The 20,118-nt window shown below is 39.0% G+C and overlaps 2 protein-coding genes across 8 annotated transcripts in view; both read left to right on the top strand.

Annotated features, from left to right (window-relative positions):
• LOC143032005 (uncharacterized) overlaps positions 1 to 20,118 on the top strand; it is a 529,471-nt gene that overhangs the window by 71,582 nt on the left and 437,771 nt on the right. For 6 of the 7 annotated variants that reach the window (XM_076196461.1, XM_076196463.1, XM_076196459.1 and 3 more), the window contains 2 exons: positions 375 to 446; positions 824 to 2,743. The exons of the other annotated variant lie outside the window; for it this stretch is intronic. In XM_076196461.1, the coding sequence (XP_076052576.1) occupies positions 375 to 446; positions 824 to 1,051 (300 nt within the window). In that variant the 3' untranslated portion in view covers positions 1,052 to 2,743. Of the gene's footprint in view, positions 1 to 374; positions 447 to 823; positions 2,744 to 20,118 lie in introns of those variants that run through there. 7 annotated transcript variants of the gene reach the window in all.
• LOC143030512 (uncharacterized) lies at positions 14,291 to 17,989 on the top strand. The gene has a single exon (XM_076193662.1). It carries the CDS (start codon positions 14,291 to 14,293, stop codon positions 17,987 to 17,989), a length of 3,699 nt encoding a protein of 1,232 aa, XP_076049777.1.

The raw sequence follows: 20,118 nt of genomic DNA, 5'->3' as shown, positions 1-20,118 counted from the left end.
TTCTGCTTAAACCATGCAAAAATTGCACCTCACCTCTTTTCCAGCATAACTCTTCATCCCTAATGCATCCCTCTTAAGGAGTAGGTCATTTTTTTGTCCATGCATTCCTCTGCAGCTGTCATTCATACATTTTGACTTGTTTAGTATCCTCACTGTGTGCTCTTATAACATCATTTATCCTATCCACCTACTTTACCCTTTGTCTATCCAAGTGAGATGCTTGTTTTTTAATAGTTTAGCAGCACTGAACCTTAGTCTCGGATATTATTCACCAAAAGATGTGTTGGTCATTGTATAATACATGTATACCAAAATCTAGATTTATTTTCAAAGTTAGTTTTATGTAGAGAGGTTTAATTGATTTTATTTTACAGGTTCCAATATATGTTAATGGGATCTTTAACTATGAAGGTGATTATCACCCAACAAAATCAACAAATTACAAGGTAAGAACCTTTGTTATGGAAACTGATATTACACATAATTACACATAATTACACACAATCTTTTTAACCTACAGATTTTATTCATATCTCCAGGTGAATCACTCGGATGCTTTAGTTCTCTTCCAGGAGATCTGTGGCCACCAGTTCAGCCTATAAGTGACTCAATGAAGTGATTATGTAGCTCAATCAATCAATTTTGTGTTGCTATCTAGAAAGAGTGAATGTAGGACAGTGTAATACAAAGTACTCTGGGGTGGTTATATCTAGTTTCATGAAGAATACACTTTTATTTACAACATAACTGAGACCATGAGAAATAGTCATCAGTATGCCTAGGCAAACCAATGCTAATATGTGTTGTGTATGTATTTATACAGATGAGGATTGCAAGAGATGGCCTGGTAGTACTTGACCGTTTCTACCCACGGCGTCACCAGTATGCTGTCATCTCTAATCTAAGTCCACAGCTGCTGGATGCGGATATATCTCACCTTTACTATGGTGGAGCTGTTGCAGTGTCATCCCATGATAAGGAGGGTTACCTTATCTTTAAGAATGTCACTTTGGCACCTGGGGAAGGACTTCTTTGTATTTTGGACAAGTAACAGCAGACTCTTGTGGGATTGAATATTGAAAAAGTGTGCGTGTTAAGCATAATGGCTATATTTTCATGATCTTTATGAACTGTAGGGTTTCTCATGACTGCACCTGTGGTATAAGGCTGTCAACAGCTGTGCAGTGAATTGTTTGTTGTCTCTTTTTAAGGAAAGAGGGTGAGGGTATTTGCTGAAGATGGTTATGACAATATTGTATATTTTTTACAGGTTCATGTGACAACATTTATAGAACAAAATGATATGACTGTTGAAAAAGAATTAAGTTGCTCAGGGTATAATTGCACAATACCTTGAAATATTATATGAAATAGATTGAAATATGCTATTAGTATTCTTTTATGAAGTAGGAAGGTGGAAAGAAGGATAGCATGAAGCCATTTTGTTTAAGGGAAGATGGAGGAAAAACTAGTCAAACCTGTACAGCAGAATATTTAATCTTTTGAGTTTTACTTGTTTCCTTACTATTTCATAGGGAATTGAGAATAATGATAATAATTATTGCCTTGGGTTTCACTGACTGGAAACCTACTGTAGTAAAGAGTGAGCTTTGGGCTTTCCCATAGATCTGAGAAGAAATAGACTGATGTAATTTTTTAATTTCTTTATTTTATTTCTTTATTTATTTATTTTTTTTTTTTATATATTTATTTATTATTTATTTATTGATTTTCTTTTCTTTTTCTTTTTTGTGGGTCTGTTGCCTGTTATCATGAGGTGGGGAGCAGTTACCGATTGTCAGCTCCCCTCATGTGAGAATGTTGAGAAACGGTAATCAAAGTTGATAGAGCTTTTAAGATTGGTCTGGAGACAGAGCGCCCTTTGGAGCTACACTTCCAGATGGAGGTGAAGGTATCAATGGGATATGAAGGCAGGTGGCAGGGAGACCATTATTTTTGACATCCATTTCCCTGGACCACCATATATTGTAACAAATGTCTTGTGTGAACAGTTTGTTCAGTTTGAATGCTTATTAGTCTTGTCTGTTCAGTAATGGTATTTTATGCCAAGTCCCATTAAAAAGAAAATAAAAAAGTGCTGTAACTGTTTTCAAGTGGAATTTACTAGGTGGATACTGATACTGATGGGTTTGTGAATGGGAGTGGAGTGGGTGGGGATAAAATGGGTGGGAGTGGAATTATGCCTTTTGACTTTGGCTACCTCCCTTTAAAGGGGGAAAAAAGCCCTTAGTATTATGTATGTAGATACTGATGCATTCATGTCTTTAGTACGGGTTGATTTTAGGAGGTGCTGAGATAGGAAGGGCATTGAATAGTAATTAATGTGTATGAAGTTGGTGTGTGTGTGTGTTAATGTGTCCATCTCCTGTGTAGGAGAAAAAGTAGCCTACAGTATTTTTTCAGCCTCGGAGTCTCCTGAGAAAGCCGACAACAGCCATCAGTAGAGGTGATATATTTCAAACTGGAGTGTTTTAAGTTAACATGAAAGCTATTGTCTAAGAAAGAAAAGGGTGTTTAGAATAACTTGTTTTTGTGCTGTGGTCTAGGTGGAAAAGGATATATGCAAGTTAACAGATTTGTCACCAATATGGAGTGGTTGTTGTAACTGAAGATATTCTGGTTAAGGGATGAATTATCCATAGACGATGTACTTTTTATTGCAAATACCAGCAGATTCCCTGAATTTTATTACTCGTTTTTGTCTTTATATGTGGTGATGTTGTTGAAAATAAGTGTTGTTATTGTTTTCAAAACTTGTGGATGCTTTGTATTTACCTAGTTGTATTTACCTAGTTGTATTTTACGGGAAGGGGAGCTATGCTCGTGAGGTCCCGCCTTTGTATCTTGCAGTGTCTAGTTTGTTTTTAAACTCATGAATGGTTTTTGCGCATACTATTTCATTGTCCAGTTTGTTCCAAGTGTCCAAAAGTTTTCTTCAGTTCTCTTCTATAGCTATGTTTTTTTATTTTCTTTCCATGTCCTCTTGTGTTTCTTTTGTCCCAGTTAAGTAAGTTCTCACTATCGAGTACCTCTGTGCCTTTCATGATTCTGTAGATGGTCAATAGGTCACCTCTCTCTCTTCTTTGCTCCAGTGTCGGTAACTCCAGTTTAGCCAATCTCTCTTCGTATGATAGGTTTGCAAGTGCAGGTGCCATGTGTGCATGTGTATGTCTGTATGTGTAGGACAAAGAGTACATCATGTATTTTTGTTATTTTAGAAAGTAATTCTTTCCTTAAGTTGATGTACTTCATAGGTATTTGTTCAGGCTAAGACCAGATGATGTTACTTAGTTCATGGGTGAACTTAGGACAAAAGGACAGGTTTAGGGGGTGGAGGGGTTCTTTATCTATTAAGAATCCCTTTTTGTCCTAATTTCATCCCACAACTGAGTAAATTATCCAATTTTTGCCTGGAGGAAGAAAAATGAATAAATCAATTGAAAATAATAAATGTATATACTCCCTCAAGCTCTATCCACACGAGCATGCAGTGCCTGTAGACACAAGTGAGAAATTTGTTTTAGTATGGATGAAGGTAGAATCTATCACACAATGAATTTCTAACTTGTGTATGCAAGCACTGCTTATGTGGATGGGGCTTAAAATAAATGGGTTAATATTTATACTTGCCATGGTGCAATAATGAGGCTTTGTATATTTTTATCACTATTATATTGTATATTTTCACTATTCTAATCAAAAACAGTATTCAGCATTCTGAATGAACATAACAGTTTACAGTTTTTCTTTTCTTTTTAAGAGTAAAAAACCTCATCACCAAAATTGTCACAAAAAAGTATATTTTGTTAGATATATGTTGCTTGCCCATAGATCCCCAGTTTTACTTTGTTTAAAGAAAATTGGAAAATTATTTACAATTGTACCTAACTCTATATAATCTAAATTGAATGTGATTGGAATTTTTGGTTCATCATTAATACTCAGGAGGCCAAGTGCAATGCAGAGCAGAAGTACTGACTCTGCTAAAAGTATAAGGAGAATTGCAAGTTTACTTCCTTGTGGGTTTGATGATGTTGTTTAAACCAGGAATAGTTTAAATTGCTGAAGTTCTCTCAATATATCCTACTTTCTATTCTTTTTTATGACAAGGAAAGGTAACTACATCTGTATGTGATAAGAGTTGTTGTAGTTCATTAATATATAGTGATGAGTATTTAAAAAACTTTTATACATGTCATTAATGCCTTATTCCCAAAAAGTGCTCATCTTAACAAGGTGAATTTCAAGGGTGAGGTAATTTTATTTATCAGTTGTTATAAGACCACTGTACAGCTGGATTCCAAAGTTTGGCTACTGTTGTGTGGCATCTTTATCTACAAATGGATGACACCAGATGATATTGTCCTTATTTTGGCAATATTTCAAGACAGAACTCTTTATCAGATATATTTGTAACACTGGAAGCAGTGATTTTGACACCATCTTTTACCAAGGTTTTAGGGTGGGTGTATGCTTGGCTTGGCATAAGGGGGAGAAGGCCTTTTGGCATGTATGTATAATAGCAAAGGAGGTACATATGGTCACTGCACAGTGGAATCTGGCTGCACATAATAGCTTACATTGAAGAGGGTGTTATTTTATAATTAGAATAAACACTCTTGTATAAGAATTCCATAAATTATGGATGTATGAGACTAAGTATCACACTGTTTTGGCTCAGAAATGGAAGTTTGACAAGTATGGAATAATAACAACAAGAACAACTGTTACCTCAAGTTTTACTGACTGGAAAGTTGCAGCACCACAATCACTGGCAACAGTCCTGGGGCCTTCCCATCACTCTGTGTGAGAAGAAACTTTGGACTGTTGTGTTGTTGTAGTGTGTGACATTTTCTGTGTTACGGACTTGTAGGAGGAGAGCATTCACTGGAGTGAAATGTTGAAGTTGAAATTGATAAGAGATCTTGGACCTAGTCTGGAAAGTGTCTGTCCATTGGAGTTGCACCTCTAGATGGAGGTGATGATGGTGACATGTTCTGAAGATGGGCAGCAGGGAGACCGTTATCCCTTTGATGTCCGTCTGGCAGGTACTTGTCAGAGTATTTAGTGGTGCTCTTGGTGTACATTAACAAGACCTTACTTCGTCATCCATCTGGAGTTGTCATGCAGGTCATACCATCAGTACCTGTCACTACCAGGAATCAAGTCATAGATACAAAGTTTGTTGGTTGTGATATTTTCCCACAATAAAAGGTATAAAAATTGTATATTCTTATTTTGTCTCCTTATTAAACCTTTGGCCATCTTTTAAACCTTTAAGAAACACAGCACACCCACCGCACTACATAGCAGAACATCCACACATACTAAGATATTGCTCACTGCTCCATCAATAAACTGACTAAAAGACAATACATTGTTGCGTGCCAGACCCCTTCATGTCCATTCATCTGAATCTTCTCTCCCTTGAAAAGACAGAGTCCACCTAGCCAGATTGCAGTGTGGCCACCATCTAGCCCTTCTAAGCTACCAGAGGAGGAAACTAACAATGTATATCCATTTCCATTAGTATGTGCAACTCAAATATGTTCAATATTGGGTGTCATGATACAATTACTGACACCTTTTCATTAGGTTATCGGTATTATATATATATATATATATACTGTATATATATATATATATATACTATATATATACTGTATATATGAATACATATATATGTGTGTGTGTGTGCGCGTTCATGTGTCTGTGTGTGTGTGTGTGTGTGCGTACGTGCGTGGGTGTGGGTGTGCTTGCGTGTGTGTGTGTTTGTGTGGATGTGTGAGTCTATCGGCGAGTACCACAAAATCCAATATTAGGACTTATTTGCTTGTCTTTTTTCAATGCCAGGAATATGGAAGATTGAGTAACGCTGATTCACCAAAGTAGCTCAATGTGGCGAACTAATAAGAACATTTAGACATACAAATGTCACGTACCATGTGTTCTAAATGGAATGATAAATAGCGTAATAAGAATATAAATGATAATCACAAAACGAGAAGATAGTGTTTATGTATTTGAGGAAAGACTATGCATCTGTGGCCAATTTATTGAATGTAATGAGTTAATGAATTTGATAGTTATAAAAGTAAACTTGGTGAATGCTATATGAATTATGTTTGTGCGTGCAACAAGTTACTTTGAAATTGTACCTGTATATATAGTATATATAAATGATAAGCTTAAGGCATATAACAAATATAGAATAAAGGAGTTAATGAAGCTGATAGTTATAAAAATAAAGTTGATAAATGCTAAGTAAATTGTGTTTGTGCGTCCAATAAGTTACTTTGAAATTGTAGCTGTACATACAGTATACAAATGATAAGCTTAGAATATATAAGAAATATAGAATAGAGGAATATGTGTACATGTTAAGATATGCATATATACATAAAGTTGATGAATCCTACAACGATTATGTTTATGCATCCAATAAGTTGTTTTAAAATTGTAGCTTTACATACAATATAGAAATGATGAACTTAAGAAATGTAGAATATATTTGTATATGCAAAGATATATCTATATGCATATATTGGTGATGCGTGGGAGGCAGGCAGGAGATTATTTTTCAGTCATGTTGTGTGTGCAAGTTATGACAGCTAAGAAGCGGAGAGGGGAAGAAGTAAATCTCCAAGATTGATTGATTGGGAAGTTAAAATGAAGAGAAAAGACAAAAGGCTGAAGACAAAGAAAAAAAAAGTGATAGTTGGTGCTGTCGCGATCAGAAAGTAGAGAAATGGAAGGAGAGTAATTATTACACGTAGATAAGTTGCATATACATTTGGTGATACATGGTGACTTGCGAGTCCTGAGAATGAGAGATAGTCAAAGACTTAGCATATATAGAGCGAGGTGCGTGAGTGGTGTATTTATATGTTTGGAAGTGGTGAGTTGGCAGTGAGGGTGAATGAATTAATGAGATGGAAATGATGGTGAATGAAGTGTTGTGTTGAGACGTTGGGTCGTGCGTTGCATTTGTGAGATTTGATGTTTTTGTATGTTTGACAGCGGTAGGTAGGGGTTGTGGTTGGTAGCCATTGTTAGGTAGGATAAAGGAGATGTAAAGAGCAGCAGCAGCAGGAGGAGGAGGCATATTGGTCGTTACGAGGGGGGTGGGGGGCTGCTTGCGAATTGAATGGGGGTGTAAGGAGTGTCAAGTGTCAAGAACCACTGACTTACTTTAAGTGTCAATTGTATTTAAAGTTACCACTTGAAGAGGTAGTTTGTTGGAAAGATTTACGATGCGGTTAAAGAAAAGATTGCTTGGTGTTTGATCTGTTATGGACTCTTTTGTAGCCATGATTATTTCTTGTGATACTAGTACTACGGGCCACAATAAAATAATGGTCTATATTGATATTAAGGAAGCCATGAATAAGTTAGATAGGCTTAACGCTCTTGATAGGGTTTATTTATTACAAGGTCGATAAGTATTTGTGGCGAAGCTGGTTTAGATTGACCAAGAATCCTAGGACAGAGCAGACAGAGAAAGTGGAATATGAGCCGTTTGTTTGTAGTTAAATTGGTATCAATGAAAGCAAAAATGTAGGACAGAAAGAGAAGAGAGGATAAATAGATACCAAGAGCAGCATCTGGTGTTCCCAGGCGGTCGTCGTCACCCATCCAAGTACTAACTAACCAGACCCAACGCTGCTTAATTAACTTGGCTGATCGGACGAGAAGCGGCGTGTGTCTTCAGCCGTTGGCGCCTATAGTCATATCTTTTCTCAAACTAAAGAACATTTTGTGCCTACTTGTACACTATCACAACCTTACTTTGCTTCATTTTTGACACCATAGCATTAATGACCAACAATTGTCTATTGTCTACGTCCCAAGTGTCGTCTCTTTCTTTTCTCCTTTTCACTTTTATTTCTTCCTTACTTGCTACACTGATCATATCAACCATGCCTTAAAGTAGTCTCTCTTCCTTGTTTAGCTAAATCATCAGCTACATCATTGACATATATTCCACACTGTAATGGTGCTATCCATACAAAAGTTACATTGGTTGCATGTCCTTCATTAACTTTTGATTTACACTTAAAAACAAGACGGCTGTCATCACTGGAGTTTTGAATCAAATGCAAGTAATGCACTCTCACTATCTACAAATAGATATAATGATGACCGTCCTCTGTTGGAGGTTATTTTTCAATTTTGATGTATTGCATGTCATTGTGCTGCAGTTGTACCTTCTATTCTTTTGGAATATCGCTCTTCATTACTTATACGATATTCATACAGTTCCCTGGTCACAATAGCACATCCAGCTTTTTGGCCGACAACAGACCCATGACACCAAATATTGATTACATTGCTTCCTGGGTTCGTTTAGGACACAATTTAGAATTTGCATTGTGCGAGTCTCCACAGTTGCAGCATCGTGTTGTTACGTTGACTTTTTGGTTAATTTGATCAATGCATTCTTTGGACGCGTGTCTTTGACTACAATACCCACACCTAAAGGTTTCATTGAATTTCCATGCCATATGTCCCTATTTGCTGCTGCATTTGTAGCATATTACAGGTTCCTCTTTGTAAATATCAGTTTTCTTGTCCCCTAAACACTTGATAGATATTTTGTCAGTCACCTGTCCTTTCATGAGTGCGATAAGCTGCGGTTTCTCCACCAATTCCCCTTCAATTTGAACGATCCTACGTTTAACTGATACAAATTTCTCATCGTCCAAACAATCATTATGATCTGCATAAAGAGGAAAAATTGAAAATGACAACTTTTGTCAGATTTTTGATTGTGTCTGGAAGCACCACCTTTATATTTTCAAACCCTTGGCTTGTTAAATGTGTGGCCTATTCTTCCCTTCCTTAAAGAAGACCTCAAATTGGGGATGTCTTTTGAATAATCTTAGGGTCCTCTTGATTTTCTTTTCCAAATTTAGTTCTGCGTCGGCTGTAGGGAAATATAGTTTTGGTCTTCTTTCACTGTTCTATTTTTCTTGCCGCTTGTGTTGTATGTTCTCCTCCTGATATCCTGGTGTTCTTCGCTCTTTTTACCCATGTCACTGGTCACTTGGTGTAGTCCGTTCCCAGATCCACTTGGCTCTTTGTAATCGTTATGTTTCCTTTTTCCTGTTGCTATGTTGTTAGTCTCGTAGTCGTCATCATCACTTATGATCAAGTCCAGTTATACAGTACTGTTGCTCATCATGGGAAGTACCTTAGGACGCCTATTATGATAATAATGATAATAGTAATGATAATAATAGTAATAATAATGACAATGATAATGATATGATAATGATAATGATAATAATAATGATAGTAATGATAATGATAATGATAATAATGATGATGATAATGATGATAATGATGATAATGATATGATAATGATAGTAATGATAATGATAATAATGATGATGATAATGGTAATGATGATAATGATAATAATAATGATGATAATAATAATAATGATGATAATAATAGTAATAATAATTAATGATGATAATGATAATAATAGTAATAATAATTAATGATAATAATAATAGTAATAATAATAATGATAATAATAATAATAATAATAATGATGATAATAATAATAATAATGATGATGATAATAATAATAATGATAGTAATAATAATAATGATAATAATGATAATAATAATGATAATAATAATAATAATAATAATAATAATAATAATAATAATAATAATAATAATAATAATAATAATAATAATAATAATAATAATAATAATAATGATAACAATAATAATAATAATAATAACGATAATAATAATAATAATAATAATAATAATAACAATAATAATAATAATGATAATAATGATAATAATGATAATAATAATGATAATAATAATGACAATAATGATAATAATAATAATAATAATGATAATAATAATAATGATAATGATAATAATAATGATAATAATAATAATAATAATAATGATAATAATAATAATAATAATGATAATAATAATAATGATAATAATGATAATTCTGATGATATTATTATCATTATTATTATTTTTTTTTCTGTTATTATTTTTATTTTTATTATTATTTCTATTATTATTTTAATATTTTATAATCATTTTATTAATATTTTGTTTTTATTTTATTATTATTATTATTTATATTTCTATCTTATTATTATTATTATTATTATTATTATTATTATTATTATTATTATTATTATTATTATTATTATTGTTACTATTATTATTATTATTATTATTATTATTATTATTATTATTATTATTATTATTATTATTATTATTATTATTATTATTATCATTATTACTATTATTATTATCATTATTATTACAGTATCGAATTCTCATCTTGTCGACATGTTTTGGATAGGCTTAAAATGTCGACAAGATGAGAATTCGATATTTAGCAGATGTCACATTTTGCAGCAGATGTCACATTTTGCGCGCGCAGATTCGAATGTACTTGGCTTGATCCCTGAAAGTCTTTTCGGGAAAATTCACATACGAGGAGAGTCGCCAAAAAGATTCTACTCGTGGTGGGGTTTTTTGGGTTGTCCTTTTTTTTTTTTCCCCACCAAGTAAATAAAATCCCAATTTTTTCCAGTTTGCACTGAAGATTATATTCAAGTGCGAATGTTTTGTTTCTTTAAAAAGTTCCTGTACAGTAGGCTGTTATGGAAATGTCACTCGGAGCCTATGCCGTGTGTGGGTCCTTGGAGAAATGTCGCCTGGAGCCTTTGCCGCTGGCATGTAACCCAGGCTGGCTACAGGGAAGTTCCCCGCTAAAAGCGTGGAAAAACGAGTAGCACTGACTCAATATATGTCCAGTGGAGCCAGCGGTTTGGATCTTATCATTTGATTTTCGTGCAGGAGACCTTGCGTAGCTAGCGCCGAATAAAAGGCCAGTGAGGGACCCTGCTACATGACCTCCGACAGCGAGGTGCTATGTGGGTTCCTCCTGCATTAGATTCTTCTAGATGCGGCAGCTTTGCTGCACCGCACAATATGGAGGCGGTAGTATTGGCCATAGGGTCAGTCCTTTTGGCTGGAGCTGAAAACTATTTTTCTTATAGCCGGAGCCTCGGCCACTACGCGTGTGCGTGCGTGTCCTGGCGGTGGCAAATTGTTGCGCCGCCAAAGACTATCAGGGAGCCAAGGGACTCAGTCCCGTTCTTTCAAGCCGAAAAATACATGCAGGGCAAAATTAATTTCCCTGCACGAATTCGGAGAAGAACCCCACCAGCTGGAGCCTGGGTCACATCATTATAGTTGCTGTGCCTTTTAAAGGCTCCGCACGTTGTTGCATGGGCTCAGGCGGGAAACCCGCCAGCTAACAACGAACTTTCAACTGAGGAAAATTCTTCTGGCCCCCCAAAAAAGTGATCGAAGAAACTAACAACGTATATCCATTTCCGTTAGTATACGCAACCCAGATACAGTATGTTCAATATTGGGTGTCATGATATATACAATTACTGACACCTTTTCATTAGTTTATCGGTGTTATATATATATATATATATATATATATATATATACATATATATATATATATATATATATATAGATATATATATATATACATATATATATATATATACATATATATAAATCTATCTATATATAGATACATATATATATATATGTCTATAGATATATACATATATATATATATATATATATATATATATATATATGTTATATATATATATATATATATATATATATATTTATATACATATATATATATATGTATATATATACTGTATATATATATATTTGTGTGTGTGTGTGTGTGTGTGTGTGTGTGTGTGTGTGTGTGTGTGTGTGTGTGTGTGTGTTTTGTGTGTGTTTTTGTATGTGTGTGTGTGTGTGTGAGTGAGTGTATGTGTGTGTGTGCGCGTTCATGTGTATGTGCCTGCGTGTGTGTGTGCGTGCGTGTGTGTGTGCGTGCGCGTGTGTGTGCGTGTGTGCGTGTGGTGCGTACGTGTGTGCGTGCGTGGGTGTGGGTGTGCTTGCGTGTGTGTGTGTTTGTGTGGATGTGTGAGTCTATCGGCGAGTACCATAAAATCCAATATTAGGACTTATTTTGCTTGTCTTTTTTCAATGCCAGGAATATGGAAGATTGAATAACGCTGATTCACCAAAGTAGCTCAATGTGGCGAACTAATAAGAACATTTAGACATACAAATGTCACGTACCATGTTTTCTAAATGGAATGATAGATAGCGTAATAAGAATATAAATGATAATCACAAAACGAGAAGATAGTGTTTATGTATTTGAGGGAAGACTATGCATCTGTGGCCAATTTATTGAATGTAATGAGTTAATGAATTTGATAGTTATAAAAGTAAACTTGGTGAATGCTATATGAATTATGTTTGTGCGTGCAACAAGTTACTTTGAAATTGTACCTGTATATATAGTATATATAAATGATAAGCTTAAGGCATATAACAAATATAGAATAAAGGAGTTAATGAAGCTGATAGTTATAAAAATAAAGTTGATAAATGCTAAGTAAATTGTGTTTGTGCGTCCAATAAGTTACTTTGAAATTGTAGCTGTACATACAGTATACAAATGATAAGCTTAGAATATATAAGAAATATAGAATAGAGGAATATGTGTACATGTTAAGATATGCATATATACATAAAGTTGATGAATCCTACAACGATTATGTTTATGCATCCAATAAGTTGTTTTAAAATTGTAGCTTTACATACAATATAGAAATGATGAACTTAAGAAATGTAGAATATATTTGTATATGCAAAGATATATCTATATGCATATATTGGTGATGCGTGGGAGGCAGGCAGGAGATTATTTTTCAGTCATGTTGTGTGTGCAAGTTATGACAGCTAAGAAGCGGAGAGGGGAAGAAGTAAATCTCCAAGATTGATTGATTGGGAAGTTAAAATGAAGAGAAAAGACAAAAGGCTGAAGACAAAGAAAAAAAAAGTGATAGTTGGTGCTGTCGCGATCAGAAAGTAGAGAAATGGAAGGAGAGTAATTAGTACACGTAGATAAGTGTTGCGAGCTTGCTTCAAACAATGCCTCGACCCAGGATTTACCCGCGCGGTGTCCACACAAAGCCTTGACCTGGGGTCTTTCCCGCGCGGCTGTTAGCGTGGGTATGCTAACCTCGGATCGCGACCGCGCATGCGCGGTTGTGTGTATTGTTACTGGTTATGCATTATTCTAGTTAGTTAGGAAAGTAGCTAGTTCCAATTATGATTGCTGAATACCTTTCAAGAGTATTCTTATTGTTGCTGCGTGCCTTGCTATGTGTGCGTGTGACTAAAGAATGTATCATGATTCTGTACTACGTCGCCGTATGGTGACGTCTGGCAACTCTCTTCACGCTGACCTCTGTTCAACTCGGCGTGGCGTGGGTTCGCGTGACTTCTCTTTCTACCCCTGACCCAAGTGGTCATGTCTCACCATTATCCTAAGTATTGTGTACCTTAAGTTAAGAAATAGGCTTTAGCTAGGTTGTAAGTGTGATGTAGTATTCTTGTATTAATTAAGTATCACTTAGTAATTAGGTATTTATATATATCACGCTTTTATTCAACCCCCCTCAGTGACAAGTAGAGTTCGTTGTTGTAGTCATATTTACGTAGACTGCAACAAGTGGGGGCCCGTGCCTGGATCACGAACCATTACAAATGTGTGCTATACGCACTTAGAACTCCATCGCAAGTGCTTTATTACGTGTTTATGTACTGTGTATTGTGTGTGTGCGATTGGAGATATCTCGCGGTAAGCACTAGTTGGTTATTCTTTCTCATTTGAACTCACATAACGACTTGTCACTGTAGCTAGGTTAGCCTATTGTGTTTAAATTGTGCTTAAGGTTGCCGGGTAAAAAATGGCAGACGTTGAACAATTCTTAACAGCCCCTACATTCACAGCCCTACAAAAACTTAAAAAGACTAAGTTGCTCGGCGCCTCGGATTGGAGGGATACTCCAGCTTGTCAGTACATTCGTTGAAACAGAGGATACATGACCACCTCGTGGAAAATGAATATTATGACGAGCAGGAGAGCGACCCCCCATTTCAGGGAGCCGGGGAGACCCAAAGCCTTTTAGAATTAAAGCTGGAAATTAAAAAACTCGAGTTACAAGTGGAGACTATAAAACAGGGACCGGGGCAGGCTCAAACAAATAACACTCCCACATTTAACATAAACCACTTCCTAGGTAGTGTTCCTAAGTTTGATGCAGATGAACCAGACAGGTTTTTTGCCTGCTTTGAAAGAACGGCTAAAATGAACGAGTGGCCGTACGATAAGTGGACTCAGCTCGTCTATCGGTCATTTACCGGTAAGGCTTTAGATGTCTTCTCCGCTCTCTCCGACGAGCAGGTTAAAGACTATGAGCTGGTTAAGACCATCGTGCTTACGAGCTATCAACTTGTTCCTGAAGCCTATAGACAACAGTTTAGGAAACGGAAAAGAGAAAGCCAAGAAACATACGTCGAATTCTTTCGGCGCAAACACACACTCATACACAAATGGATAGAGAGCGAGAATGCCAAAACTCCCTCAGAAATAATTGAGTTAATTCTGCTCGAAGACATCCGCACCAACATTCACCCAGACCTACGAGCCCACCTCGACCAGAGAGGTATCCGCACACTAGCTGAGGCAGGCCCAGTGGCGGATCACTTTTGCCTCACTAATCCTAAGGTACATTTCAGACCCACTCCCTCGGACCAAAGACCCCCACCCTCACAACCGCGGGCCAGTCCCCTTCTTCCCATGTCAACACCACAGGCAGCAGGACCTCGGATGACTACAGGATTCCCATCATCTACCTCAGGTAAGCCCGTTGCCCGTGAGACAGGGGGACCCAGCGTTAATAGTGAGAGGAAGACTTTCTGTAAATATTGCAAGCGGTCAGGTCACGAGGTTAGTGACTGTTATAAACTTATAAATAAGAAGCCCTCTCTTGTAGGAACCCCCTCTCTCTCGATCAATGTGGCAGAACAGACGGAAGTTCAGTTGGATCTCCTTTCTCCTACTAATAACCGACCTGTTGCCACCGCTAATTCTTCTCCCACATCATCTCCATTCGAGCCATATTGCTCATCTGGTTCCGTAGCTCTCACACAGTTCAGTGAACCCATTCCCCTTAAGATTTTGAGAGACACAGGCTCTGCCTTATCTCTAGTGGCTAAGGATGCTGTCCCCTCCATAGAGACGTGTTATACCGGAAATTGGGTATTAGTGAACGGTTTAACCGGGGGATCACGTTTCCCACTGTGCATGTTATATTTGCGTTCCCCTATCACATCCGGTTATGTCACTTTAGGAGTAGTGGATAGGTTACCTGTAAAAGGCGTATCTCTCTTGATAGGGAATGACCTCGCTGGAGGAGTGATGTTACCTAATGCCGTGGTTTCATCACGTCCCTCTGTTGAGAACAATACCAGCCAGTTAGAACAGGAAATTCCTGGGCTATTTCCTGCGTGTGCAGTCACTCGCAGCATGAGCCAAAGGGAAGGTGCCGAAAGTAGTGAGCTTGTCAGTGGAAGACTTGATGATGTAGATCCTTCCTTGCCTTGTGAGGAGTCGGAAGTAGACTCCAGTCAAGTAGACCTCCCTGAGATTGGTTTAGGAGAGTTTTTTGAAGATCCCTCACCGGCAGAGAAAACTAAGAGTAGCTCTGATGATGATAGTGTCATGGCCCTGGCTAGTTTTAGTTCTTCGCCAGTCACTAGGAGTAAGCTCATACAGCTCCAGGCAGAGGATCCTGAACTAGCCAGCTTCCGTAGTAGGGCGGTTAGTGAGTCAGAAGCTGAACGAGAGGCCAGCTGCTACTACACCAGCTCAGGTGTATTGCTGCGGAAATTTCGCTCACCCGTCTCACCTGCCAACCACCCATGGACAGTTCACCATCAGATTGTAGTTCCCCGCCCCCTACGCCAGGATATTCTTAGTATCGCCCATGATGGCGTAGGCGGGCATTTAGGAGTCAGAAAGACCTACGCCAAAATTTTGTCTCATTTTTACTGGCCCAAGCTAAAGAGAGACGTCAGTACATATTGCCGTACGTGCCGTCCCTGTCAGGTAGCTGGGAAACCTAATCCCACGGTTAAACCGTACCCACTACAGCCCATACCCGTAGTCAAAGAGCCCTTCAGGAAAATAGTTATCGACTGCGTGGGACCTTTGCCCAAGACCCCCCGTGGTTTTCAGTTCTTGTTCACGATTGTAGATTGTGCGACACGCTATCCTGAAGCCATTCCCTTGCGCCGCATCACGGCGAAGAATGTAGTTCGAGCCCTGATTCATTTCTTTACCCAAGTGGGCCTTCCAACAGTGGTGCAGTCGGACCAGGGATCCAACTTTACCTCCCGCTTGTTCAATCAGGTGATGGAAAGCCTGGGTGTCAGGCAGTCGAGGTCCTCGGCCTATCACCCCCAGTCACAGGGAGTAGTTGAGAGATTTCATCAAACTCTCAAACGAGTCCTACGGACTTTCTGCATCGAGACTGGGCGGGATTGGGACGAGGGAGTAGATCTTCTGTTGTTTGCAATACGCGACAGCGTGCAAGAATCGCTAGGCTATTCCCCCTTCCAATTAATATACGGTCATGAAGTACGGGGACCTCCTAAGGTACTGAAGGAGAGCTGGATCTCTAACGAAGCAGAGACCCCTTTGGCCTCCTATGTACCTAAGTTTAGGGAGAAGTTACAACTTGCTTTAAGTCTTGCTCATTCAAATTTAGATTGTGCGCAGACAAAGATGAAACAACAGTTTGATAGGTCTCATAGAGCTGAAGACAGATATTTCGCTGTAGGGGACCAAGTTTTGTCTCTTTTGCCCTTGAATAATCTCCCTTTACAGTCTAAGTATAGTGGACCATATGTAGTCTTAGAGCGCCAAGGGCAGGCCAACTACGTGATACACACCCCGGATAGGCGAAAGAAAAGGCGCCTAGTGCATGTGAACCTCCTCAAGCCTTTCCACGATCGTGATGAGGCTGAGTGCAATAGGGCGGAGCCCGTGTGTATGGTAGTGCCGGAAGAGAGTGATGCGAGTGACGAGTGCTTCTCGGTAACACACAGTGCGACAGGGCCTAAACTGGATAACTCGACTATCGTACGAAACCTGAGTGAGAAACTGAAACATCTCTCTGGTGCTCAAGTGGAGGATATCCAATCCTTTCTGACGGACTTCAAGGGCGTCCTGGGAGATACCCCCCGCCCCTGTTCGACGCTGGAACACGACGTGGGTACCGAGGGGGCTCTTCCAATCCGCCAACGCCCCTACCGCCTGAACGCCTTCAAGAGGGAGTACCTTAGGGCCGAGGTGCAGCGTCTCCAGGAGCTAGGTATCGTGGAACCCAGCCACAGCCCTTGGGCCTCCCCAGTGGTCCTGGTGCCCAAACCCGACGGCTCGATGCGTCTGTGTGTCGACTATCGCCGCGTCAACGCCGTGACAAAAGCTGATGGATATCCCCTGCCGAGGATCGATGACGTCATCGACGATGTGGGTGCAGCGCGGTGGGTGACGAAGTTGGACCTGCTACAAGGCTACTACCAGGTTCGACTAACGGAGCGCTCGAGAGCCATCTCCGCTTTCGTCACGCCGGAGGGACTGTATCAGTTCACGGTCCTCCCCTTCGGCCTTAGGAACGCCCCTTCCACTTTCCAACGCCTGATGAACTTCATCACGACCGGGTTGGAGGGCGTCCGCTGCTACCTTGACGACATCGTTGTCTTCGGAGATACCTGGGAGGAGCACCTGGACCGGTTGAAGACCCTATTCGCTGCGCTGGCGGCCAACAGCCTGACGGTGAACCTCGCCAAGAGTGAGTTCGGCCATGCTCAAATCACCTTCCTCGGACATGTGGTAGGGCGGAACGAGGTCCGGCCTGTCGCCGCCAAGATCGCAGCCATCCAACAGTATCCTGTGCCAGCGGACAAGAAGGCTGTGATGCGGCCTGGCGGGTTATTATAGACGGTTCTGCCCAAACTTCTCAACCGTTGTAGCCCCGATGACCGACCTCCTGGGAGGCAAGAAGGTTTTCAAGTGGACCCCCGAGTGCCAACAAGCCTTCGAGAGCCTCAAGACCCTGATGTCTGGAGCGCCCGTATTGCGCGCACCTGACTTGCAAGCGCCCCTCATTTAGCACACCGATGCCAGCGACGTCGCAGGAGGGGCCGTGCTGCTACAGGAAGGCGAGGAAGGAGCAGTACAACCCGTCGCCTACTACTCCAAGAAATTCAACAAACACCAGAGGAACTATGCCACCGTGGAAAAGGAGGCGTTATCCTTGTTAATGGCCCTCGAACACTTTCGCGTGTATCTCGGGAGCACTCTACATCCGATACAGGTGTTGACAGACCATAATCCGCTTACGTTCGTAGAGCGGATGAGACATACAAACCAGCGCCTGCTGAGGTGGGCGTTGGCTATTCAACCGTTTAATCTAAAAATCAGGCATATACCCGGAAAATTAAACCTTTTAGCAGACTCACTCTCTCGTGCTCCAGCCCTATAAGTATACTGTTTGTGTTTATTTCCCACGTATACTGTTTGTGTTTATTTTCCATGTACACTGTTGTGTTTATTTCACATGTATAGTGTTGTGTTTATTTCCCATGCATACTGTTTGTGTTTATTTCCCACGTATACTGTTTGTGTTTATTTCCCATGTACACTGTTGTGTTTATTTCCCATGTACACTGTTGTGTTTATTTCACACGTATACTGTTTGTGTTTATTTCCCATGTATACTGTTTGTGTTTATTTCCCATGTACACTGTTGTGTTTATTTCACATGTATACTGTTGTGTTTATTTTCCACGTATACTGTTTGTGTTTATTTCCCATGTACACTGTTGTGTTTATTTCCCATGTATACTGTTTGTGTTTATTTCTCATGTATATTATTTATATTCACCTTGTGTCATGTTCCACGTATACTGTGCATTTACTGTGTGCATTTCTCATGCGCTCTGTGTATCTTTATTTTTGTGGATTACCGATGTGCCCATTCTAGGTGTATGATTCATATTCGCCTCCCGTTCGGGAGACTCACCTTCTTTTTGGGGGAAGGTGTTGCGAGCGTGCTGCAAACAATGCCTCGACCCAGGATTTACCCGCGCGGTGTCCACACAAAGCCTTGACCTGGGGTCTTTCCCGCGCGGCTGTTGGCGTGGGTACGCTAGCCTCGGATCGCAACCGCGCATGCGCGGTTGCGTGTATTGTTACTGGCTATGCATTATTCTAGTTAGTTAGGAAAGTAGCTGGTTCCAATTATGATTGCTGAATACCTTTCAAGAGTATTCTTATTGTTGCTGCGTGCCTTGCTATGTGTGCGTGTGACTACAGAATGTATTATGATTCTGTACTACGTCGCCGTATGGTGACGTCTGGCAACTCTCTCCACGCTGACCTCTGTTCAACTCGGCGTGGCGTGGGTTCGCGTGACTTCTCTTTCTACCCCTGACCCAAGTGGTCATGTCTCACCATTATCCTAAGTATTGTGTACCTTAAGTTAAGAAATAGGCTTTAGCTAGGTTGTTAGTTGTGATGTAGTATTCTTGTATTAATTAATTATCACTTAATAATTAGGTATTTATATACATCACGCTTTTATTCAACCCCCCTCAGTGACAAGTAGAGTTCGTTGTTGTAGTCATATTTACCTAGACTGCAACACTATGCATCTGTGGCCAATTCATTGAATGTAATGAGTTAATGAATTTGATAGTTATAAAAGTAAACTTGGTGAATGCTATATGAATTATGTTTGTGCGTGCAACAAGTTACTTTGAAATTGTACCTGTATATACAGTATATATAAATGATAAGCTTAAGGCATATAACAAATATAGAATAAAGGACTTAGTGAAGCTGATAGTTATAAAAATAAAGTTGATAAATGCTATGTCAATTGTGTTTGTGCGTCCAATAAGTTACTTTGAAATCGTAGCTGTACATACAGTATACAAATGATAAGCTTAGAATATATAAGAAATATAGAATAGAGGAATATGTGTACATGTTAAGATATGCATATATACATAAAGTTGATGAATCCTACAACGATTATGTTTATGCATCCAATAAGTTGTTTTAAA

This window comes from Oratosquilla oratoria, chromosome 12 (genome assembly GCF_046742065.1).
Source record: "Oratosquilla oratoria isolate Oo_2021 chromosome 12, ASM4674206v1, whole genome shotgun sequence".
NCBI lineage: Eukaryota > Metazoa > Arthropoda > Malacostraca > Stomatopoda > Squillidae > Oratosquilla > Oratosquilla oratoria.
This window is presented reverse-complemented; position numbering and strand designations above follow the sequence as displayed.